The sequence below is a fragment of the Mustela lutreola genome, chromosome 1, assembly GCF_030435805.1.
Source record: "Mustela lutreola isolate mMusLut2 chromosome 1, mMusLut2.pri, whole genome shotgun sequence".
Classification (NCBI taxonomy): Eukaryota; Metazoa; Chordata; class Mammalia; order Carnivora; family Mustelidae; genus Mustela; species Mustela lutreola.
This window is the reverse complement of record NC_081290.1, coordinates 261184359-261199535: the sequence shown is the minus strand read 5'-3', so window position 1 is coordinate 261199535 and position 15177 is coordinate 261184359. Positions and strand designations below refer to the sequence as shown.

Sequence of the window (15177 nt, the reverse complement as noted above, 5' to 3'; positions counted from 1 at the left end):
ACCCAAGGCTGAGTCAAGAAAACAAAGGCAGAGGGAAAGGCACAGTTTGATGTCACTTGTGTACATGTAAAATACCAACAGCATGAACAGACACACCTGCATATACATACCCATGTAGCAAAAAAGTTAACACCCTCAATTTAAGGATTGGGATTACCTCTGGGTAGAGGGGGAATGATAAAGGGCTGGATAGTTCTATCTGTAATGCTTTAAAGATACATATAATTACAAACAAACCCTGAAGTCTGGCAAATGTTAATGGATGCCCTGCCTATAACTTTTTTCTTCCTATTTTGTCATATTTCAGATTTTTCTTTAAAGAAACAGAACAATAGCTCTGCAGGCCGGGGCTACTGAAGTCGGATACAGTTGTCTTGTTGACTGCTGAGGATGACAGGTAGCAGGTGGTGAATGTGGAAGTGGGGGGCAGGGCAGTGCAAAGAGCACACGCACAGCACTGGGGTGCGGCTGGGGTGCAGCGCCGGCTTTTTCCAGGCGTTTCTCCTCTTGCCCACCTGAGTAATTTAAAGCCGACTGATCCAACTGCGCCACGGACACGGGGCCTCTGGACACCTGCGCGAAGGAGGCGCTGTCGTGCAGCTGGGCGGGCTCAGGCCCCGTGGACTCAGCCATCCTGGTCTTGCTGCCCACGTCCGAGGTGGACCTGCAGGCGCAGAGGGGCTGCGTTAGCCGCTCCCCATACCTGCCGCCGCAGCACCACCCAGAAGTTCCCGCCCGCCTGTCACCTCTGTGGTCACCTCTGGGAGCCGCGGGTGACCTCCTAGCCCCACAAGGGTGCGGTCCTCAGGCCTGGATTTGCCCCCCAAGTCACAAAGGAGGCCAGCGGGCCCAGACCTGGAGCGGCCGTGGTGGTGGACGGAGCTGGAGTCATTTTTAGATATTCAAGGTCAGTGTTCCCCTGAGGGTGGCTCTTGTGTCTCTGGGGAGTAGCCCACTTAATTTCCACATAAAAATAAGCCAGGCAATTAGCGCTGGGTATTAGCAGGGGGATGGTCGGCTTGGGAAGGGATGACATCATCATCAGCCAATGAGAAGCCTCCGTCTGGAGGGTACGTCCCCACCCCACCCCCCAACCCCGCAGCAGGGCTGGTGACCCGGGAGGGCATCCGAGGACCACGTTCCCTGCTATTGCTGCCACTGTTGCTGTTGCTGCTGCTGCTAGCAGCAAGAAGTCCGAGACTCGGGCTGCTCCTGGAACCAGGAGCCTAGCACTTCCTCAGCGTTATGAATGACAAGCACTTTTTTTTTTTTTTTTTGGTCCCACAGGCAAGCAGAGAATCCAGCCCATTAAACACATCGTATTTCCACTTAGTGCTCAGAAAGGCAGCAAGAAGAGGGCTGCCGGGGCGCCACGGGGGCCAGCCTCTCCCCCTCTAATAAAGGGCGCTTTAGCCAGTCTCTATCCTCCCCTTCACAGAGGGACTTCAGGCTCTCCTAAAATTAAAGTGGAAGGAGGCAAAGGCGGCCACAGCAGGTGGCAGGCTGCCAGCCCATATGGCCACCCTCTGAGCAGCAGAGGGTCTGTCACTGTTGGAACAGAACAGAGCCACAGCAAGGCAGCTGGGCAGAGAGGCAGAGTCTGGGTCCTAGCTTCCTTCCCCTGCCCTTCCTTCCCCTTCCCTCAGTTTCCCGGTCTGTGAAACAAAGGGGATGGATAACCCCCTGTCCAAGGCTCCTCCCTGCTCTAATCCTCTGAGCCGAAATGGAAAGCAGTGACCTGCTGGTATCCGGCAAGATGGCAGACAGTGTGGAAGGGCGTGGGAAGAGACCGAGGGTTGAGAGAAGAAATAAGAAAGGGACACTGGCCCTTAGCAAATGGACCACAGATGACTGCTGTCCCATTAGAGCTTGTTGTCCCATTGAAGCTTGTCCCATTAGAGCTCTCAGCAGTAATTAGAGCCCCCAGCACTGCCCAGGGAGGGTGAAACACAGAGGCCGGCATGAGCGGACTCTGCTTCAGAGTGGGTGCTAAGGGCTCGGTAGTGTGGGGTCTCCTTTCCTTTCTCGCTGCCTCCCCTCTTTCTCCTGGCTGCTCCCCGACTTCCCTGGCTTCCCACTTACTCTCCCAGGTATCTGCTACGAGTTTAGAAAACCCTTCCCAGGAAAATTCCCAGGTTCGGTTCCATACGCTCAGCCCCCTTGGAGGAATCCCCGAGTCTCTGCCATCAGTTAGACCCTTGCCCCTCATTTTACAGAGAAGGAAACCGGGGGCCCACGAGTTGAGGCGACTTGCCTAGGGTTACGTGGCGGGGTAGGCTGGAACCTGGTCTGTGGCTTCCCACCCCACCCCGGGCTCACTGCGGTCAGGAGCTGGTGTCTACACACAGCTTGGTGTTCGAAACCGCTGGAAATTAGGGCAGGGTCATTTCTGGGGTGGGGAACTCATTTTTCTTCACTATTTCCACAAAGGTCAGACCTGTGATCCCCAGATAGGGTGTGGCCAGCATGTCAGGGGGAGGCTGGGGAAGGAGGGCCAGGGCACTGGCCTGTCCCTACCCCCGGGCCCAGCTGTTTCTTTAATCCTGGACCCTTGTTTCTTAATCCTGGACCCGATGCCTATTCCAGCATCCCTCAGTGCTCACTGGGTTTTTTCTTTCTCGCTTATATTTATTTAAAACACAGGCTTGTCAGATCATTACAGAAAAAAGACAATATCTTTATCATATCTGAGTTGTAGCTTTCTGAGTTTATCTCTTTATACATATCTGAGTTCCTGTGCTCTCAGCCTCCTGGGAGTCAAGAGTGAGGGGTGGGTGCCTAGACATGCCTCTTGCTGGCCTTTTGGACACCACCCCTAAATGACAAAGGGGCTTTGGGGCGCACACATGTGCCTGGAGCTGCCCAGACTGGAGGCGGCCATTGTAGTGGCCTGAGTTGGAATAATTTTCAGATGTCGCAGGTCAAGTAATGGGTTGTTGACCCTGGGTTTCTTCAATTGTGCGTTCTACAGGACATTCCATTTCAAATGAAAAGAAAGTTGGTCAACCCTCTGTGGGCCCCCACTTCCTTCATAGTACTCGGGGTGTCCCAAGCACATGGTTATCTGTACAGGGGATGCACCCTGAATGGGGGCAGGCATGAAGGAAATCTGTCGGGTCAGAGTACACGGGACCAAATCCTATCCCGACATTCCCGACAAGGCCAAGAAAGGAATGTGTTACCGCCTGAGAGAAGCAACAGCCACAGGGCCAGTCCGGGGAGGTACAGGTGGAGGGGGAGAGCCCATGACCATTTCAGGAAGCTGGGAAAACCTGTATGCCTGTGAAAGGGACAAGCAACAGAGGAAGATATGTTAAAACACAGTGTTGATCAACATACAGGTTTTTCTTACTGAAAAGGGAAGTGTGGGGTACCTGGGTGGCGCAGTTGGTTAAGCATCTGACTTTGGCGTGGGTCGTGATCTCGGGGTCCTGGGATCCAGTCCTGTGTCAGGTTCTGTGCTCAGTGGCCGGTCTGTTTATCCCTCTGCCCTCTGCCCCTCACCACCCGCCCACCCCCACTTGTGCTCTTTCTCTCAAAAAAATAAAGATCTTAAAAAAAAAAAAAAAAGGAAAAAAGAAAAAGAAAAAAAAAAAGCAAGCTTCCAGGTCAGATTTTTCTTCCTTCCTCCAACTCTGCCCTTAGCTCTTCCTTCAGTCCCCCAGCCCCCTCTTCTAGCTCATCTCTGACCATGCTGCCCTATGCTTGAACCACTGTGGTCATAGAGTCCCTGAGCTGATCTTAGAGTAAACCAAGTGCTTTCCTATCTGGCTTTTATACATGCTGCTGCTTCTCCCTGGGATGCTGTCTCCCAGGTCTTCCCGGGGTTCCCTCCTCCATCTCGTTCAGCCAGCCCAATGCTCCCCCAAGGGCCTAGTTACTCTGTCTCCATACTCTGCTTTATTTTTTGTCATAGCAGTTGTCATTCTCTGGCATATCATTGTTTGTTTCTGTGTTGTCTGCCACCAGGTAGAGTGTAATGAAGGCGGGGGCTTTATGGTCATCTCTATCCTGATGCTTGCCACGGGGCTTGGTATATCACGCATGATCAATAAATAGTAGATGAATAAATGAATGAATCATTGATTGCATTTTACTTTCTTATTCATGGAAAGCAGGTTTAGTGGGTGAAAGCAATGGGTTTACAGTCAGTAAGTAAGGGTGGAAGTCCTGGTTTGTGAACAAATAGACTTTATGTCCCTAAGCAAGTTCGGAGGACCTCTCTGGGCCTCACTGTCCTCTTCTAAAATGGGGACAAGGATGCCTTGCTCCAAGGTGGGGGGGTGCCTAGGAAGATCAGGCAAGTCAATGTAAGTATTTCACAATCTGTAAAGCACTATTCAAAGATAAAAGGATTGGAACTGTCACAAAAGTGAAGACTTTGATCAACATGTGAGAGGATAAATGGAAAACAGGCAGAGATAGACAGGATCGGAGAGCCAAGCCACAGCCTCCTTTAGTGAGAAAAAATCTGGAAATGCTGTCTGGGAAGACAAAGCTTAACTTGTACTTCTCATTCATCTTTTTCTTTAGGTATCGTGCCTGCTAGATCTCTTGAGGAACAGGATGACAAGACTTTAAGCCTGAAGGCATCAGGACAAAAAGCAGCAGCAGAGGGAATCCATAAATAGGGTTCTTTGAACTGAATGAGGTCTTCTCCCCTGCAGCATTTTAGCAGACTACATACTTGTAAAGGCCGACCCATGAGCTAACAACTAGATCCTAGATGAAACATACCTCTTAATGCACAGTGGGAATTGCAAGATTTAAGAGAAACCTCAAGGACCCTACGCACCACCCAATCCCTTCCCTCCCCGCAACCCTGCACACACCTCAGGAAACTAAAACCAAACCATGAGCTGAAACCAGAGAGAGAAGTAGAAGTATGCAAATATGAAAGGTGGGTTGCCTGGAAGACAAGTGCCATGTTGGTAAATGATTAATAAGAGATCAGGCCTTGGCACAGGCAAGGGGGTGGGGTGGGCAAGTGGAACAGAGATACAATCAACCTGCGAGGGGCTGACATTGGTCCCTTCCACGAAGGCAGGCTGGTAGTGCTCCCAGGCTCAGGCAGGAGCAATTTTAAGTTTTCTTTGGAGGCAAGCTCCCTAACCCAGGCTCTCAGGAATGGCACAGATTAAGATGAGCAGAAAGGAGCTCATAATCAAAGACCCCAAAACATAGGTGAAAGTCAGGAGAAAACAAACAACAGATTTAGATCTTTAAGGACTTAAGAGTTTGCGATTTCTAGGTTGAAAACAGAAAACAGAAAGGTAAAAAATGTTTATAAAAAGTAAATGACCAGACAGAGATATTCTCAGGAATGATCGGGAAATTTGAAAAAGAATGAATAGGACTTTCAGAGGTGAAATGTACTTACAGAAAGAAAACACTCCACGTTGGGGAATGAAGAAATTGAGGTGCCACAGATGAAGGGAAAATTAATAAACTAGAAAATGGAATTGAAGGAGTTACCAAGAATGAAGCACAAATAGATAAGACAGAAAATATAAAAGAGCAATAAAAAATATGAAGGTTTAACATGCAACTAATCAAAGTCCCAGAGAAGAAGAGAGGCAATATTTTAAAAAGCAATGACTAAGAATTTTCCAGAATGGATAAAATCAATGAATTACAAAATCAGGAAGTGCAATGTATCTCAAGCAGGATAAATGAAACACACACCTGGAAACATTGTACCAAAACAGTAGACTGCTGAAGCAAAGAGAACATCTTAAAAGCAGGCAGAGGGAAAAGGCATATCATCTACGAAGGGATGACATTTAAACTGACACTGGACTTCTCAACATCACCCAGAAGACCATGGAATGCAAAGTGCTCAAAGAAAATAACTGTCAGCCTAGGAGTGTATCAGCAATGCTCACTTTCCAGAACAAGAAAGAAAACATTTGCCCAGATCTAGGGGTACCGGCTGAGTCAACTTGGAAATCTCCATTACCGTGCTGCATTTCCATTTTTTTAAAAATATTTTATTTATTTGACAGAGAGAGATCATAAGTATGCAGAGAGGCAGGCAGAGAGAGAGAGAGAGAGAGAGAGAGGAGGAAGCAGGCTCCCCGCCGAGCAGAGAGCCCGACGAGGGACTCCATCCCAGGACCCTGAGATCACGACCCGAGCCGAAGGCAGAGGTTCAACCCACTGAGCCACCCAGGTGCCCCCATTTCCATTTTCTGAGCATTAATCAATGATGTATGCTAAGGTTGTATTCAGGGAGCCAAACTCTGAAGCTCGACTAGATCCTAAGCTCTTTGGGTGTCGGCAACCATGGTACCTAGACCTTATGAAGCAAAATGTTTTGCACCTAATTGTCCTTAATCAGTATTTGCTCAATGAATGTTGAGTGAACTGGAGTCAGGAGACCAAAATTCTCATCTTGATTCAGCTGTTCACTTTCTGTACACATCAGTCGGTCTCTGCCCCTCATTTTTGTCATTTTCCTTGTGAAGTAAGGCCTTGGAGTAGCTATTGGCTTTCAAGCAAACTTTTCTGTAGCCGTGAAATCATTACAACATAACCTGAACACATACCCAGGTTAGGGCAGAGCTTCTGTTGTTGAAGTTGGCGAGGGGTGAATTTGGTGAATTTGGCCCTTCACTGACCAGCATGATGACAACTTGGGACCTCCCTGAACTTGAGGGTTTTGTAGAGAGTTTGAAACTCATTATCTGGTACTTCCTTATTATCAATAAACCCTCAAGTAAGGACATGCCTTTCCCAAAATAGAGAAAGGGGTTTGGAGTTTGGAGCCCCTCTTCTCTCTTCGAGGCTCTCTCACGATACTTGGTAGAGAGAGACGACTTATTTTTATCCCTGATTCCTGGAAGGCTTATTCGATGCTCATCAGTTTTTTCAGCCAAGAAAAAGCTTTTCTATGCCTGTGTCTGTCCTGTTCACCAAAGAATGGATTAAATATCCTGAGCTTTTGATAAGTACCAAGGGAATTCCTTTCTTTGGAAGATTTTTCCAGATACAGGAGATCAGGCCGTTGCCTTTGGGCTGTATCCTCAGGGCCTTGTGGTAACCACAGGGGTCATATAAAAAATAGAGCCTGTGTCCTATGCTTGGGGGCTGAGAGAATGACCTCCCTTATGTCTTCCTCCCTCCCTCTGTGTAGGTTCCCCAGACTTCTGAGCCCTCACGTTCTGGTTTCCCTTGTTATGTAGTTGGAAATCTGGCTTCCTGCTCGCAGTGTCGTGACTGGGATTTCACTGGAAGCTATTGCTCAAAACTGCTGTCTGGTTCCAAGTTCCCTGTTCCATGACAGTGGCCATGAGATGTCCAGTCTGGTACCCAAGGACACCGTCTTCTGAGATCCCTGCCCTCTGCCTAGGAAGGAGATCAGAGACCCACACCTGAAGGCAGTTTTGTAAACAGGTCTGAGGTCTCTGAGGTAGAAGGAGCCTGGATGTGACTAGACTGGGCCACTCTTCAGGCTTTTTAGAAGTTTGGTTGTAAGAGTAGAAGGGAACAAGGTAACTATGTAGTTTGCTCAAAGTTTCAGTTGCAATGTTTTTGGGAGGTGGTGGCAGTGGGTCAAGGCCGTCCTCTCTAGTAACCTTAGTTACTAGTTATAGTGCTCAAGGGGAGCACTATAGGGATACAGGTCAAAGGGGGCAGCCTGCACCTGGAGGGACAGGGCAGAGGGTCTCAGGCTTTGCCTGGTGTGGGAAGGAGGACTGACAGGCCACAGTCGACCCATCCTCGTTGGAGGCTTTAATCCAGTACCAGCAAGCCAGCCCCCGGTCAAAGTAGACGCACCAGTCTCTCCATACCTGCGAACAGTGCTAGGTTGTGTTGCCCAGTGCCCCCTCCAGTGCCTTGTGCTGACATAGACGATACTGCTCCAGGCAAAACAGGCATCTACATGGGGCTGCACAGAGCTTTATATCCTGATGTAGGAACTAAAATCTTCCAGAAGGACAGTTCGTACTTAGTTGAAAACAGAGGACTTGGTAATTGAAGACTAACCCCATGGTGAAAACCCAGGGCTTATCTTGGTCTGTCAGCTTACCATGAGCTACTGCTAGGGTCCTATCTAAGGTTTCCAAGGCCTTGGGACTCATAAAATTTCAAGCTGGAAAGAGAGCAGGAGACATTGAGACCATACCCTTTGCCTTAACCAAGGGGGGGTACTAAAACCGAGAGGTCAACAGACTTGTCCAAAAATCCCATAGCCAGTTAAGGCTGCTGCCTTGCAACTCTGAGCTAAGGATGGTGTGGCGCAGAGGGCACGGGTTTGAAATCAGACAAAACCAAGGTTGAATCCTGGCTTGATCCTTAGCAGCTGCTTGACCATGAGCAACTCATCTGTCTGTGCCTACTTTCTCACCCGCTGATGGTGGCTATGAGACCCCCAGGCCAAAGGCTGTTTGAAAGACTCATTTTGTATGTTAATGTGACATCTGGCACACAGTGGGTCCTCCACAAGGAAAAACACTTCCTTCTGTGATGGGGTAATTCTTTGATACAGTAGCTGTAGTAAGCAACACTTTCTGCTCCCCACAATTCCTGGAATCCAGGGCCCTCCTCCAACCCCAAGCAGCAAGGGCACCCGGCCTTCCTGCCCCAGGGAAGGAATGCCATAGCTACAGCCACTGAAGATGGTCCAGGAGCCAGTTCTCATGGGTGTTTCAATAGCAAAACTGCTGAATTGAGGCTTTTGAATATCAAAAACCTAAGCCTGAAAGCACTCAAGGCCTAAAGTTGATTCTGAAAGAAGAGATTTGGAAGGAGAGGTTCCTTTAGACTATTTTGCCTCTAGATGAGGTAAACACCCTTGGGTTAGGAAGTGGGGAGAGTCGGAGGGAAACCAGAAGTCTTAGATGCTGATGGGTCTGGAGAAGGGGCTCTAGGTCCTGCCTCGAGGGGGTAGGGGGGTGGGGGTGGGCTAATATGAGGAAGATGCTAGACAGGTGAGAGGGATAGCGTGTATGTGTGTGTGTGTGTGTGTGTGTGTGTGTATGGCAGGAAGTGAAGAGGGGTCCGGACAGAGCTTGCAAACAGAAGGCCCGGATCCAGCTGTGCTCCTCCTGGACTAACAGCTGGAGACTAGATAGAAACAAGGACTCCTCAGGGACACCAGCCAGAGTAGTCAGAGGAAGACAAACTGATGTCTTCTTCCCACCCCTTCGCACCCCTTCACCAGGCTTTGCGTCATGTAAGACCCCGCAATAGCTCAACTCAGGGGTAGGGAGGGAGACCTTGAACTGAAATAGAGCTTTGGGCACATGGAGAAGAGAAAACTAAAGAAAAGTGTATGTCCTGCTCCCCCTGAGTTTTGTGGGCCAAATTTTCTCCAGACTTCATGTCCTACACCTCCCTTTCTCCCTTCCCATGCAGCCCTCCTGGATAAACTGGTTTTTATTCACTTGAGTGCTTTTTCTAAGCTTCGAGGGTATGCCTTTGCTGGATGTTGGGTACTCGGCTGACTTTCAAGGGGCTTTCCTCAGGGTGGTCCAGAGGCAAAGATCCCCATGCCGGGGCTATAGGACAGTGTGACAGTATGACCTGCTTTCAAGGACTTCCGAGAGTTGGACAGTGACCCACCAACCAACAGTGCAGGGGACAGATCCTCTCCTGGTGTTCCAACTGTTTCCCAGCCACCAATGACTCTGGAGCAACCAGAGGCGGAGGGAGCCCAGTAAAAACTGACACTGAATTTTCCACCCCACATGACCAGATGCAAACTCAGAATGGAATCAAATCAGATTCTGAGAAACATAAGAAACGTAATTATCTCTTGAAGTCAAGTGTTGTGGCGAAGGCAGACTCATACCTGACAGGTCTGTGTATCTCATCAACAGAGGTTTTGTTTTGATTTTGAGGGGAGAACAGGAAAAAAAAAAAAAAGGTGTGAAATTCTCAATTTCATCCTAATAGAAATGTCTCCCTTACCAGTGGCAGTGATAGGAATGGGCGAAATTTTCTCGGGGTCAGCTTCTTTATGAGGAGATCGCACTCTGATGTTCTGGGGATCTGAGTCTCCCCAAAGTCTGGAGGACACCCCAAAGCCCACTGGGCCAAAGGGTGGAAAGTGTGTGGGCTCTGAAGTCAGACAGCTCTGGGCTCCTACCCCATGTCTAGCCTCAACAGCTGTGTGACCTTGGGCATGTTTTTTCAGTTCTCTGAGCCTCAGTTTCCTCACTGAGCACATGGGGATAACAATATTGACCTCACAGGATGCTAGGTAGATTCGAAGAAATAATGTCTACACAGCACTTAGCTTCGTGTCGGCACGTGATGGGAACTCAGCAGATGGCCGCAGCTGACACTGTTGTAATGATTACTGTTAGTTGCCCCTGGCAAGGCTGCAGTGGGAGGCGGTTTTTGCGCTCCTGCCTTGCTCTGAACCCCTTCTTTGACACCAACAGGAAGGACGAAGGATGTCTTCATTCTACTGGACACATCAGGGGCCGCCGGCAAAACTGATCGGTCATTAGGTGTCGAGTCCATCCCTTCACAGACGCTAGGGTTGAAATGGATCAAGAGTTCCCCAAACTGCAACCCCGAGGTCCCAGTCTGGCGGCAGTAACCTTTTCCATGACGTGAATGCCATCAGCCTGGCCTAGCTCATTTAAAACTACCAGCTTCATGGGGCACTTGGGTGGCTCAGTGGGTTAAAGCCTCTGCCTTTGGCTCAGGTTATGACCGCAGGGTCCTAGGATCAAGCCCCATATTGGGCTCTCTGCTCAGTGGGGAGCCTGCTTCCTCCTCTCTCTCTGCCTGCCTCTCTGCCTACTTGTGATCTCTGTCTGTCAAATAAATAAATAAATAATCTTAAACAAACAAACAAACAAACAACAAAACAAACAAACAAACAAAACTACCAGCTTCCAATGGTCCTCCAGCAGAGCTCCAAGAGCTTCCTTTTGGAAGCCAAAAAGTAATCATAGTTATCCTTCTAAATTGTCCCCTTTCCTATGGATTCCCACATTATCATAGCACAAGGGGGCTCGGCAAGAACTCGGGTTAAGAATCATTACTTCTACTGTGTATCGTTAGCTATTTTTTCCTTTTATGAAAATAGGGACCCCATGTGTTAGCAAAAAAGAGGAAGCCTTCCTCACAAGAGAAGTGCCTTTGATACTGTTCTGGTTTGACGGCCCATCTCTCTGCTGTGTTATTTCTCAGTTCTCTCCTAGTTTTTTTTTCTCTCTCTCTCTCTCAGTGGCCTTATTTTTCAGGCCTAGAATGGTGATGTTGTTGCCCTTCTCGGCATCACAGCCAACCCCAAATTATGACAAACAGAATGATCTAGGCTTCCCTATGTCCCACAGTGAAATTTTCAGATGGTTTTGTTAAATTGAGGCCCTGTGGATGTGGATCCCATCATCGGCTGGAAGACCCTTCCTGGTGGTTTAGATTTTTTCGCTCTGAAATCAGATCTCTCTGTGGATCCCCAGAGTCTGGCCTCCAGCCAGAGGGGTCTAGGTCTTCTTAAGAATTATCTTCCAACAGAAGTGAAGCTTCTTTGGGACCCCTACTTGGGGCACTGGAGCCTCCCCATAAAGGAATTTAACAGAGCAGGAGGAGGAAATGATAAAGTCTCAAATGGGTCAGGGGAAGGGATGTAACTAGAGGAATTCCCTGAAAAGGGCAGAATATTCTTACAATGATGACTACCATTGATCAAGCAATTTGAAGTACTGGGCATCACTGGAAGCCCTCTGATTAATACCAGCAAACAAGTAGCAGGTACTAAATTTTTTCCATCACTTCATCCTCACCGATGCCGTCTTAACACCACCGTTTCATGGATGAGGAATCCAAGACTCAGAGCTGCAGCCCCTACCGTCATTCAGCCACTGTGTGCCCTTCTACTCCAGGCTGAGGGCAAGTCCAGGGATGGGGTCAATGTACGGAGGTCAAGAAGGATGAGCCCACGAAACTGAAGTCAGTATGAATCAATACAGACAGATACAGGCGACCCTTCCAGGGATCAGACACTTAACAGCTGTGTATCAATGTGGTAAGATTCAGGTGTTTTCTAAATCTCAGTGAGAAAAACCCTTTTCCCCCCATTAGGGTTGGTACTGATTTAATGGACAATTAGAAAACCAAAATTGTGCAAACTGTAACATGATGGCCAAAGGAAAGTCTTTTAAAGGCGATGGATCTGTAAGGCTTGGTGAGAATTTTTCTCTTTCTGAGAAAAGGATGTCTGGACTCCAGCTAATGGGAGCATGGCCTGTGTTGGCCTCACTTAAGTTGCTGACACTCTTCTGGAAGGTCGTGCTTCTGGATACCCAGCAAACTTCCCTGATCTGGCAGGCTCAGATTCCTGAGAGCTGGGCATGGCCCCCAAATTTTCTATTTTAGATTAAAAACTATCTTAAGAATTTTGCATTGTATTTTACCCATATCTCAGAAAATGGGATGATGGCTGGTGTTTACCCTTTGTCCTTCATTGTCAGTACTCTCCAGGTCTGAATATCACAGATGGAGAAGAGAGCTCCAATAATAACGAGCTCTTCTTCTGACAATGTCTCACTGTCCTCGGCTTGGCTCTCACCAAATGAAAGACCACACTGAGCCGCACATGTAAGTATTCTGGCCCATGTGGTCAGCCAGCTTCTCACTGCAGGTTGCTAAGTTCGAATCCTTAATAAAACGTTGTTGGGAGCCTAATCAGAGTGAGTCAACTTCTCAGGAGCCGATCCCCGTGAAGTGAATAGACAAGATAGAAATTCTGCACCTGCCGAACTAAGGACAAACGCTTGCGGATGGTGGTCCCATACACACAGCCACCCTACCCTCGAGGTTCCGTTCGAAATAAACCTGTCTCTCCTGCTAAAGCTTAGCCACTGGGAAAGGTTAAGGCTAGACACTGATATTCCGAGGGGAGGGATGAGAAGCAGGATCAAGGGGAGACATCTCAGTGAATTGGAGTAGAGGGGGGAAGTCTGGAGCAAAGGAGAACAACAAGGAAATTCACAACAGTGTGCAGGCTACTTACTTACATAGCATAGCAATGATTTATTACGTGCCTGTGTGGTTTGGACTGTGGAGGTTGGGGGCATGAAATTATCATGAGGGTCCACAAGCCCACGGATGTCCCAAATAGTCTACAGCAGATGAAAGAAATAAGACAGACGAGGAGGCAAGGTAACATCACACGAGGGAGAAGAGCACGCTTGTTAAGAACACGGGCCCTGGTGCAGACCGCCTGAGTCTGGGTCCCAGCGGTGCCCCCTCCTGGCTGTGCGACCTGAACATGTGTGTAATCCTCAGTTCCCTCATCTGTAAAATAGGGAAAAACTAATACCGGCCTCAGTGGCTCATATGTAGTAAGGACGAAATAAATAAGCTAGCATGATCAAGAGCACATGTGTACACATGATCAAAATGTAATAGTAAAACAGTAACTGTTGGCTTTTGTTATGTCCTCACACATCACGATGACTACTTATAAATCTCTGTTAATGAGTAACCTTCGGGAATAGGGCAGAGACTCTTATAAGGATGAAACCTACACATGTACAGTGCTTTGTTTATTACGGTCCGCGGTTTATCTGTCTTTTTAAAAAAGTATCTGTAGATACCCTGGTAATGAGTGAAATGCATGCTAATTAAAATACTGGTTTAAATCATGGAAGCTGTCAGTCACTGGGCGCTTTTTCGGATCCTGAAGTGCACTTACCAGTGAACAAAATAGGTGTGACTGACGCTGCTGTAGCATTTACTGTGTGCCTGGCATTCCTCTAAGAGCCTCAGATAGATTGACTCGCTTAATCTTTACAACAACCCTAGGAAGCAGGTTATTTTTCTTGCTGATTTCACCGGTAGAGAATTTAAGTGATGTCTTCAAGGCTAGGGAGTAGTGGAGCAGGGACTCTGAGTCAAACCTCCTGTCACCTGAGCCTCTGTGCTGAACCACCAGGCCCGTGGCCCCCTAATGTGTCCCGACATTGAAAATGGGTCCCCACACTGGGAAATGCAGGAAACCACCAGTGCATGAAGAATGAGATTAAGCCTTCACAGGAGGGATCGTCGAAAAAGAAATTCATTCTGCAGTGTATTACGGTTTGGTATAAGGGCTTCCTGTGTGTGTCACCCACAGGCTTAGTCTTGGATCGTGGGTGGAGGGTGGGAAGAGAACCAAGAAACGTTTGCCTCCAAATCCCCAGGTGGTTTCCCCCTAGACATCGCAGGCCAGAGACCCCTGCGGGAACACACTGGACAGAGCTGACCCCCTGGGGTATGAGGAAGACTGTACTGGTAGTCTGACTTACCGGCCGAGGCAGACTGTACTGGTACATTTCTGGGCGATAGGTGGGCACCCACTGCACCCCTGCCCTGGGCCGCGTCATGGTCCCCGGAGCGCTGGTCACCACCTCCGAGTAGGGCAGATGCTGTGCTGAGCCGTAGGCTTCCTGGTGCCGGCTCTGGCCTGCGTGGCCTGCGGATGCCAGGCTGAAGGCCTCTTCCAGCAGCATGTGCATCTGCTGCCGGACCTCGTCGATGGAGGGCTGGGAGCTGAGCGTGGACGTCTCTGAGTGGCCCTTCATCTGCCTTGACCTGCCGTAGCCGCGGGGCTCATTTACCCTGTCAATGTTGGTTTCCTCGATGATCTCAGGCTCCGTCTGGGGGGATCAAACACACGCCCATTGATTTGTTAATGAACTTTCCTTCCCCTTAAGGGTGTCTGCACTTTAAAACGTTCAGGGGGGGGGGGCAATGCTCATTGTTAGCACCTCGCTGCCCCAGCACGAATCCAGCCCACAGGGGTGGTTAGCTAGCATTGGGCTCAGAAGGCCACTGGCCAGCTCTCCGTGTGCGTTTCACTTTTCTGGAGCTCCAGCGGGGCAGCAGGCTTTGCTAACTGGCATAAGGAGGATGAGAAATGGCTTTTCAATGACGGCATTAATGGTATTCCCTAAAACCACTTTAAGCGAATACCATTTATGTTTATGTTTAGAGACATTCTCCACCCTCGTGCCTTTTAGGTAAAAGAATCTAGAGCGTCTAGTGGTCTACACCCCAATGGTTGAGGGTCTGGACTCTAGATTCACTCCCTAAATGGTCCTGTGTCCAGCCATTTAGGGAGTCGCTGGCTGCCTGACACCAGTTTTATTGGAGAGAGCAACAAAATCTTGCCTTCAGATCCTTGGTTTCATGGTAGACAACACATTACATCAGAAGCTCTGGAGCAAGGAA

The 15177-nt window shown here is 48.8% G+C and overlaps 1 protein-coding gene and 1 long non-coding RNA gene across 10 annotated transcripts in view; one reads left to right on the top strand and one right to left on the bottom strand.

Moving 5' to 3' along the window:
• Positions 1-15177, bottom strand: part of KIAA1549L (KIAA1549 like) — a 261414-nt gene that overhangs the window by 16005 nt on the left and 230232 nt on the right. For 6 of the 9 annotated variants that reach the window (XM_059139243.1, XM_059139252.1, XM_059139261.1 and 3 more), the window contains 3 exons: positions 14253-14603; positions 3183-3280; positions 516-664 (listed from right to left, as the gene is read on the bottom strand). In XM_059139243.1, the coding sequence (XP_058995226.1) occupies positions 516-664; positions 3183-3280; positions 14253-14603 (598 nt within the window). Of the gene's footprint in view, positions 1-515; positions 665-3182; positions 3281-13131; positions 13261-14252; positions 14604-15177 lie in introns of those variants that run through there. The other 3 variants (XM_059139272.1, XM_059139282.1, XM_059139301.1) reach the window with 2 other exon arrangements.
• On the top strand, positions 613-12928 carry LOC131811142 (uncharacterized). Its single transcript, XR_009345824.1, has 3 exons — positions 613-907; positions 4534-4900; positions 12435-12928. It is a non-coding gene; the product is annotated as an uncharacterized LOC131811142 (long non-coding RNA).